Source organism: Anguilla rostrata, chromosome 18, assembly GCF_018555375.3.
Source record: "Anguilla rostrata isolate EN2019 chromosome 18, ASM1855537v3, whole genome shotgun sequence".
NCBI classification, from domain to species: domain Eukaryota; kingdom Metazoa; phylum Chordata; class Actinopteri; order Anguilliformes; family Anguillidae; genus Anguilla; species Anguilla rostrata.
Genome location: NC_057950.1, coordinates 26,686,391 through 26,696,475, shown reverse-complemented (window position 1 = coordinate 26,696,475; position 10,085 = coordinate 26,686,391). Strand labels below are relative to the sequence as shown.

The window sequence follows — 10,085 nt, the reverse complement described above, 5'->3', positions numbered from 1 at the left end:
GCTGCAGACTAAACTGAAAAATAATGATTCTTTTGTTTGTAGAAGTACTCTTAGTCTCAAGGCTAACACGGAGGAGCCACATGCTGTGGTGTCCAGACGTGAATATTTCAGTATGTGGCACGAATTAAGAGGATAGTTTGAAACCATAATACGGTGCTGTTTTTACATGTTATAGCATGTGTGATCATTGAAATTAGCATATGTCTGTGTGTGTGTGTGTGTGTACTGGATGCATGCATGTGTGTGTGCGCACGTGTATGCATGTGTGTGTGCATGCGTGCACATGTGTGTACTTTCATAAAGACGTAACACTTTTACAGTCTCAAAACATGGAGCAATAGCAGCATGTATTTATTTATTGAAAGTATTCTTTAAAGTTAAAAAGCGAGGTGATTTTGCATATATGCGACAGCTTATCCTGCATTCCACTGGTGTCATCTGCTACTTGAAGAAACCAGGAGATGGCAGTAGCTCCATTGTGCTTGACGACCAGCCGGCTCCCACCCCCTCTCATTTGTGTCTGTGAAGAGAAAGGCAGCCAAAGGATCAGCGCCAATCAGGAAGGGGTCAAGACCCAAATATCCTTGGGACTTTCACAAGTGTCTGCTGCGTCTTCTTAGAGTGAGATTTACAGATTTCGATTTCCCCAGCCACCCCCCCCCCACTTCAGCCAGGAGTTCTGAAATGGGAAAACCCCTGGGGATTTCTCCCCCTTTCACTCACCACAACACGCCACGGGGGGCTTAATCAAAACAAGTGGCTTCAAGTGGCTGAGAGACACCGGTAACGCTGTCTGGAGCTGTGCAGGGGGGGGTGACAGATCACATGGATCTCCCAGTCCCCTGAGTGACCGTCTCACCCTCCCGCAAAGCCCAACCTCTCTCCAGCCCTCCACTTCAATTCGACTAACTGATTTCAGCTGAGAGTAGGGGACCCTGGCAGTGAAGTGTGGCTTAGGCAAGGAGGTGTTGGACAACACTGTCGGATTCCCCCACTCATGTCACGGCGATGGGATGTGTCATTTGGACTGTTGTCATATCTGCAGTCGAAATTACACATCTTGTTTATTGGCACGGTGCCTTTACGTGGGGCACTAATGCCCATGTCTGGCCCCCTTGCACCCAGGCTGGCAGCTGATAAATGATGGTGTTAAAAGGTACGGCTCACTGGCTCCACAAATCCGCTTCCTAACCCCAGTCTGTGAATCTTCCAGAGCTGGGTATGAAAGGTAGAGCAAAAGAAAAGAAAACAGCGGTGAGAATGCCAACCGTCTCCCCCGCTCCTCTCTACTTTACGGTCGCTGGCTCCTCGGAAGATCTGCTTCTTAAATTCAGTGTGTGAATTTTCCGAATTCTCCTCTAAATCCCCTGGAGTCAACCGCGGCTCCTCCAAACCACATCCTATGTTTAGTCCACGAAAGACGCTGGCTTTGCTTCCATTCGTTCGCCGGGCCTGAGGAAGACTGAGAGTGATCCAGCAAGCACGTCCACCGCGAGTAAAGCCACACAGCGCCACTCAGTACCTTACACTTCAGCCTCACAAATGGTTCCTTTTTACATCAGAGCAACCAAAACCCTCGACCCTTTTAGAAGTGGTTCTCGACCCAGGTCTGCTGTTATTGTCTTGGTTTTCAACTTAAAATAACCAGCCTAGCCAGAGCCAGGGAATTAATTATGCATATGCAAAAGGTAAACTTTCGCACTTACGTTTGCTCCAAAGACAAAGTGATGGTTCTGTTTAACCCTGTGACAGTTAACATTTCAACCATAAGGTCTTCATCAGAAGTAGCACTGTTCCCTCAGGTCCATTGACATATACTGCACTGTACGCCCTTCAAAAACCATCAGTTTGAATTTTTGCCCATTCCTCCATGTTTCAAGTCTGCCAAGACCAACAGAGAGCATCAGTGGGCAGCAATTTTCATGTCATGCCAGTTATTTTAGGGGATTTAAGGCTGGGTTTTGGCCGGGGCATTCCAGAATACTGACCTTCTTGATTTTAAGCCATTTCTTTGTAGTTTGTGCAGTGTGGTTTGGGTCATTGTGTGCTTGAGACAATAACATTTGCCCTAAACGCCAATCACTTGCAGACTGAAGCAGGTTCTCAAGGATTTGCCTCTATTTTTGGCTCCATCCGTCTTGCCCATGATGGGAACAAGCCTCCCAGTCCCTCCTGCTGGAAAGCAACCCCATGGCATGATGTTGTCACCACCATGCTTGATGGTTGGGATGGTGTTACTTGGGTGATGTTTTGCTCCAAACATAAAACGCTGATCAATATTTTGACCTGAAGGTCTCAGGGTCTGGCATATGGATTATAGCAAACTTCTGGCATGATTTAGGCTAATGTTTGATTTTCACAGAAGTGGACTCCATCTAGCCTCTCCCATAGAGGCCAAATCTGTGAAGTGTTGAAGAGGTTTTTTTTATCTCTAGATACTTTCTCTCATTTCAGCCAATGAGCTCTGCAGCTCTGTCAGCGTTGCAGTTGGCCTCATGATTGCTTCTCTTACAAATAAGCTTCTGGTCTGGTTGCTTGGTTTAGTAGGACAACCAGATCTCAGTTGTATCTGAGATTTAAAAAATAATTGTTGCAATAGCCTTAACAGTGCTACTCAAAAAAGGTTTTAAGCATTGCTAATCTTTTAAAAAACTTCTCCAGCTTTTTGCCTCAACAACTTCATCTCAAATTTATGAGGTCACTTTTCTTCATGATATTGTGGCTGATGTTTAATGTTTATTTTTATTTTTATTTGTAAATCTGAACACATTAAAATTTTTAATTTCATTTTTAATTTCTGGTTACTTATGACTAGAAAAAAAATCCAATTTTTTTTATTTTGTAACAAAATGAGAAAAACTTTATGAAAGCGCTGTATATTCTGGGAGATTTCATATATACGCAAATTTTATAGTCCTCTTTGGGATTTTCACAGGAAACCAAACTTAATACCCCCTTTCCTACTTCAAACAGATTCCAGGGGAATGTGGTGGGGGTGGAGTGGGGGGGGGTTGGGGTGGGGGGTGCCAGTGTCCCTGCCTGCATGGCTTATCTCTGTGCAGGAGGTGGGTGTGATCCAGATTAAGGTAGACCAGATGTATGGATGGGCCTTGGTGAGAAGGTCAAACCAGAAGAATAAATAATGGAGAATTCTTTCTTTTCCAAAGAAAAAGCTCAAGTGGAGAAGTTGGCATTCATTTTTTATATCAGGGGTTTCTGAATCATAATAATCCCATCTGTTTGTATAATGAACAATTCAGAATATTCCGAACATACAGTAGATTCCCATAAAAAATTTTAATAATTAAACCACTGGAGGAAGTATTATTGATATTATTTTTGAGGCTTGCGCAGTCTTTCCACGGAATTGTTAATGGATTTGTACACTTGCTGACCCATAACCGCAGTTGTTTTTGCGCTAGATTATTTTCTCAAAAAGAAATATATACATATTTTTTTTAGATATAACAGGGCAGAAGGGGGTATTGAGAGTCACAGTTACCCTTTCTACTTCTGCCAGAGCCAGTGTTTATGGAACTGGGTTTGACTGCCTCTCGCCCTCTCTCTCCCCACCGAGAAAAATGTATTACGCATCGTCTCCTCTTCATTGTGTTTTTCTTTATCCCTTTCTCTTTCTGGAACAGTCTGGGGTTTGCCCTCTGTCCTGATTGTTAACTGACAACTGCCCTCCTTTTGTTGAACTGCTCCCTGCTTTTGGACTTTTCCTGGCAATTGTTTCGCGTTTCCTGCACTGAAGGCTTCCGGAATGATCCGGGGTGTGCGGCAGTCTTGGGGTCAGTGTGTTGTTATGACGCTGCATAGCACACACGCCAGTGTTAGTGGCAAAGCTTCATGTCACAGCAGGGTGATAAAGCACAGACACCATGGTGTTAGTGGCAATGCTACATGTCCCCGCACTGTGCTAAAGCAGCAGCACGCAGGGAGTAGCCTAATCGAAAGGCTACGGTGAATGCCACTGGTAACTTGGGCGCCATTTTGTCAAACCAGGCTCAGGTTTATCAAAAGGATCCTGCCTCATACCCCCAAACATAGTTACCTAACAGTACAGTAAGTCAGAGGCATAGAGTTCACATGAGCTGACCTCTACCAGGCCTTTCGCCCTGTAACTTCCTATTTACATGGTGTGTGGATTCAGTCTGGATTCTAGTCCAGTTCTCTTTCCGATATCTCCACATTTCCCGTTTCACTGGTAGTCTCCAGTCTTCCTGAGAGCTTGATCGATTGTGAATCAGTGCAGCCACAAATTGATTAATTAACTGCTATATTACCCAGTCACCCAGGGCGCTGTACTTACACAATCTCCAAAAGTGCCAAAGACACTTTTACTCGCTGTCTCGTTCCATGAAATTAATTAATGCTTCATTCTTATGGATCTAATTAATAAGCCAAAGACAGATGAGAATCCGTCATGACCGCTGCATGGAATACTGTCTCTCAGCAGTTAATCACCTCCCTGTGTGAAGCTGGTGGACTCCGTCCTCTCTCTGAATCCAGCCTGACAGTCTCTACTGCCCCTGCACTCTCCTGACAGCCTTACCGTATTGCCTCTTAGGACAGAGAGGGTTGCCTGTATGACTACAGGATAAACATGAGGCCTTTCCTGGCGTGTGAGCATGTCAAATGACAACCCCGTTTCTACAGAGAAAGTAGCCCCTGTCAATATCTATTACATTACATTACAGGCATTTAGCAGACACTCTTATCCAGAGTGACTTACACAACTTTTACATAACATTTACATTGCATCCATTTATACAGCTGGGTATATACTGAAGCAATGCTGGTTAAGCACCTTGCTCAAGGGTACAATGGGTGTCCTACCCAGGAATCGAACCTGCGAGCTTTAGGTTACAAGACCAGTTCATTACCCACTGTACTACACTGCCGCCCGTACATGTTCATCCCATTAAGATAGGTGCACATTTCTGGGGACAGACACTGTGAACAGTCTCTCTCATTGTGACACGGCATGTAGCCTTCTGTGCTTAGCACCAGGTGATGAGTCACTTCTGCCCCTGATTGGATGGCGGTCTTCAGCACTCCTCCTCCTGGCCAGTGATTACATCTGTCCGTGTGCCACTGTGCATCGCTCAATGTTCCATCCACGTCTGCACCCACAGCCTTTAGGTATCAACCATAAAACAAAGAACAAAGGCCAGCTTTTTCAAAGCAGTTTATTTGACAAAATAACCAAAATGGAGGGAAGATCCTGATGTTTAGCTCCTACACAGCTCAAAATGACAAACTATTTAAAAATAAATTATTGGTTTCTAGACAACATAATACATTGATAACGCATTAAAAACTGTCAACAAAAAATCCACATAAGAAAAAATACAATTATTTTTGAAGGATATTTAATGCACAAACCCGCATACACATTATGAGTGAAGTAAAACAAGTTAACCAAAAATACAGATGAAGCTGCCTCATCAATGTCATATGTCAAATATTGCTACTATGGATACTTATAAAGCACCATCCTACTATACACAGCAAAAACTGTTTACAAAATGGTGTAGGGTCTTAAAAAACAAGGCCTGGATTATTATTTAGGCCCCAGATATCACCAATAAGAATGTCAACCTTTTTTTTTTTTTGATGAAAATACTAAAACTGGTCTTTATTTTTAAATCAGTGTTAAGAACAAATGTTGATTGAATGCAGACGGTGGAACTGTGGTAGCTGTGGTCATTAGCAACGGCCAGGGAAGTTCAGAAGAGGGCGTCAGCTATGGGACAGAGAAGACCTTTAGCCCCTCCCCTGGACACAAATGATACAGTGGATCGTGTGCAGATTGTAATGTGCCAACATGTGTTAAAGATGCCGTAGGTTTCACATTGAGTGTATCACAAAACATTTAGCAGTATGTTTATTAAGGAATGGTCACGGCAAATATCTACTTACATTTCATAAGAACATGAAAATGCTAAATAACAAAACGGGAATAGACACATTGTACACATCGTACACATATTGTGCACATTGTACAAGGTCTTCTAAAGCAGGCTATCCTCTTAAAACAGCATTTTTTCAATTCCCCTACTGTAGATGTGACAAAACAAAAGTCTCCAAACTGTTTGAAATTTCAAATGAAAATGGCAAGGGAAGCGTGCTAGGGGGTGACGCGTCAGGTTGCTAGCACCTGACGGTGGGGAGGGGTGGTGGTAGGCGGGTGGTCACCCTGGGGCTGGGTGTGGACGGGCTCAGGAACACGCCCAGGCTTGGGGGGCAGGGGAGGGGGTTTGCGCAGGACGACGATCCGGGCGCTGGGTCGGCGGAAGAGGAGGTCACTGAGCTCATCCTCCCCACTCTCCAGAACGCTCACCCCGTTCACCTCCACCAGCCTGGAGCCGAAACAGGGGAAACCACAGGTGTAGGATGACTACAATTCCCATCAAACATTTCACCGCCATCTCATTGAGTCTACTCAACTGGCTTTCTCAGTTGATGTGGAGAAGTATCTGGACATGTATGCATCATTTATTTTGAAATCACACATACATTTTTTTTTATTGTTACACAGTAGCAAATATAAATCCCAATGTACATGGTGGTTTTTCTATTAAATAATTTTTACAGCATCGTTCTTCTGAACAATCTCATCAGGAGTGCTTTCTTTGAATTTTTGGAACATTATTTTACAAAGCAAGGCCTCACCTGTTTAGCATTTTTATTATTATTATTATTATTTTTTTGTTTTTGGTCGAATTTTGCATTTAAATTTGAAATCTTGGCTTGGAAACCCACAAAATAAGACCTAGCCCAGTTTTAATATTGCCAACGATTTAGCCTAAATCTATTTGGCTAAGCGAACTCTGAGCATAAAACACACTGTGACATTTTACTTTTCATATGCCACTGTACCTGCGCCTGACCGCCTGCATTAATTACAACATTACGCAGTACCGGAGTCACAGCGCGCCAATTTAGCCGCACGCCACGAGGACCACTTGACCCGCTCACCGTACAGCGGCTGCTTCTGAAGCCAGAGCAAGGGCGGTCACAGAAAGCAATTCACACAGCGACAGCAAGCCTGTAATGAGCCTGGAGGCTGGCCAGCTACACAAATGCCTGCTTTGTCACCTCAGCTCTAAGGGGTCACTACCAGAAAGCGAATAACCTGAGAGACAATCTGGCTCCCACTCAAATTGGTACAGTAAAAAGCCACTCTTGCTACACCTACACTAGACCTTTATAAAATAAACTAAAATACAAGGTATTAACTACTCACACAAAGATCTCTCAACAATGACATTACATTTTCAAACAATCCATTTTCAAGCTATATTGCCAGTGTAAGATTTAGAGTTTTTTTTTTTTTGTTTTTTTTTTAACATTTTGCCTAAAATGAAAAGAAAAAAAAAATGCTGACACAAATCTTTCCAAAGGCCTCTCAAAGTTAAAATCCATTTCATAACAGATTTTCTTTTATGATGTTTGAAGTACAAAAAAATAAAAACGTAAACGTAATACCCTGGCAACAGCGCGGTGGAATAGGACGCGCGCGTGTTATTCTCCCGCTATCTGCTCCCCGCGATCGCGTCAACATCGAGTTTAGCGTTTCAGAACCTTCCTGTTATGCTCCCATCTGATGACGATTGAGAGAGCTGGGAGAACGAGTGGATGGGATTCCAAAGGCCGCGCTTCCTGGCTTCCCGTCGGAAAGGTCCGGAAACGGGTAGCGACAGAGACTCCGCCATGCCTCGTGCCCATGTTTACGGAACCGTGCGGAGAGAGCGCCAGGCCTGGGGTGGCACGGCAGCACACCAGTCTGGCATTCACAACCGCATGGGAGCTTTTCGAAACTTAACCTCAATATTTCACTTGGCGAACATATCTGTATAATTGCACATAGGCCGTTAAGGAATAACCACTGTGTAAATGCAATAGTATATTTGTACGGTGTTATATAAGATTCATAAACAAGTCGAGGTAGTCGGTTAGGTTGAGGCCTGTCATGGATAAATGCGTGCGTGCGTGTGCGTGTGTGTGTGTGGGGGGGTGGAGGTGGGGGGGCGGGGGGGTGTTGGGGGTTAAAATGTGGCAGCTCGTGAACCAAGACAAACATTAACCATCGACCTGTGAATTTACATGCGTCATAATCACACAGCAGTTACACTGTAATTACACAGAGGGATTGCATGTTTATTATGAGCTGCTGGGCAGGCAGTTACCTGTCATGTACGCAGAGCTGTGTGTTCTGCGCGGTGACCACCACCAGGCCGGCCTCCTGCGAGAAGCGGGCGGTGAATCCGTACCCGCCGTCCGCGCGCCGCGTCTCCTGGGTCATCAGCAGCACGGCGGGGCACTGCGGCGAGACCAGCTGGCCCAGAGTCAGACTCTGCCTCTTAGGCTGCTCCTGAAACCACATCACACACGCATGCACATATACGCACACACGCATACATGCACACACACACACGCACATGTGTGCACACACATACATGCACACACACACATGCGTGCACACACATACACGCGCACACATGCACACACGTGCACACACGTGCACACACGCGCACACACACACACACACAGACAGATGTACAGACACATGTGTATGCACAATCAGGGACAAATAAATCACAGAATTGAATGGCAAACAAAGTTTGTTCTTGGAATTCATTGTTTTGTTTTTTTCCAGTGTTAAAATAACACAGCGATAAAACTAAGTGCAAATATTTTCCTGGCAAACAACAACCAGACGTGGATAATTCTCTCCATAGCAATGACTCCAGAGTTTCAGACAAAGCAGACACCATTTTCTTTTTTTGTGCCAGCGAAGCATTTCACAGGGGAGTCTCAAACAGCCTCCTCTTTATGAAAGTAATTGTTTTCACGAAAGGGCAGTGCTGTGGAGAGGCACACAGACAGGGCTCACAGGGACAGGCCAGGGTCAGAGGGACACATGAAAGCGGGGGGGGGGCGTGGGGGAGGGGCCAGGTGAGACCCGCCATTTCTCCGAGGGTGCCGCGTAAGCCCGCCGGATTAAAGCTGTCCGTCTGGACCCGCGCCCGAATCCCAGCGCGCCCCTCTGCCCTCCCCCGCGGCGATCCGACGCGCCGCGGCCGGGGAGGGGGGCGGCCCATGTGAGGGGTCACCGCCGGGGCTCCCCCCAGATACATGAAAGGGAAGAGGAGCGCTCCAGATAGTCCTAGCGAAGCCGGAGGAGGGCCTGGGAACCTCTGAGTAAAGCACACGGCAGCGAATGCCGTCCTTTCCCAGTCCTTCATTTCCTCCAGTCTGGAAGCCTGCCGTCCAACTCCGTGAACCCTCAGTATACTGGCTGTTTATTCAAGGAAGCTGTTGATTGGCTGGTATGTTGGGTCATGTGAAATAAACGCACGCGTACTGTGATTTAAACTGCCTTTGGATCGCTCGTACTGGTATGCACTGTGATTAGGCCTGTCATCAAATTCCAGATAAGAGTGAGCGAGCAGAGAATGCAATGCATATCGTACATTTACTAATATTTCAACTGGCAAATACATGCCCTGTCAAATACCATAATCATAGAAGGGGTAAGAACACACTGATATTAACTATTAGGAAGAGGCCTAAAATGCAACCCTGTGGGAGTGGCTGTTGGCTAGTGCAAAGACGGTGCAATAAAAGGTTATGGTTTATGAATGGCCAGTTGTTCATCATTTCCATTAAGGCACAGAATGTTGTCATAATTAATTCTCCTCTTAGCACAGACGCAGCTAGCGCCCATGTTCTCAGGGAGTCAACAGCCCTTCGGTCAGTAGAGGAAAAACATGTTTCCAGGGTAACCATGGAGATGAGGGTGTCAGCAGTGATGTCATAATGGACCCACTGTCATGCACAGCAACGGGGTTGGCCAGCTCAGGGCTGCCCTTTATGATGCGATGCATCAGCAGAAACAGGAGCCACTCACTGCAGTTCCACGCCAAAAACCAAGCCGCAGCCACCCAGTCCGAACCACATCCTTGCCAGATCTCCACCGCGCCAACGAGCACCAGAAAGTCGTGCTTTAATGAAGACTGCAGGCAGCTCCTAAGCTTGCAGGAGCGGCCTGGTTTAGGTCTGCCACAGGACCA

General features: G+C 45.7%; 1 protein-coding gene across 2 annotated transcripts in view; it reads right to left on the bottom strand.

The window, feature by feature from the left end:
* Positions 1–5,880: 5,880 nt before the first annotated feature.
* The window catches only part of LOC135244955 (uncharacterized), a 50,166-nt gene continuing 45,961 nt past the window's right edge, over positions 5,881–10,085 (bottom strand). For both annotated transcript variants that reach the window (XM_064317654.1, XM_064317655.1), the window contains 2 exons: positions 8,199–8,383; positions 5,881–6,368 (listed from right to left, as the gene is read on the bottom strand). In XM_064317654.1, the coding sequence (XP_064173724.1) occupies positions 6,152–6,368; positions 8,199–8,383 (402 nt within the window). In that variant the 3' untranslated portion in view covers positions 5,881–6,151. The remainder of the gene's footprint in view (positions 6,369–8,198; positions 8,384–10,085) is intronic.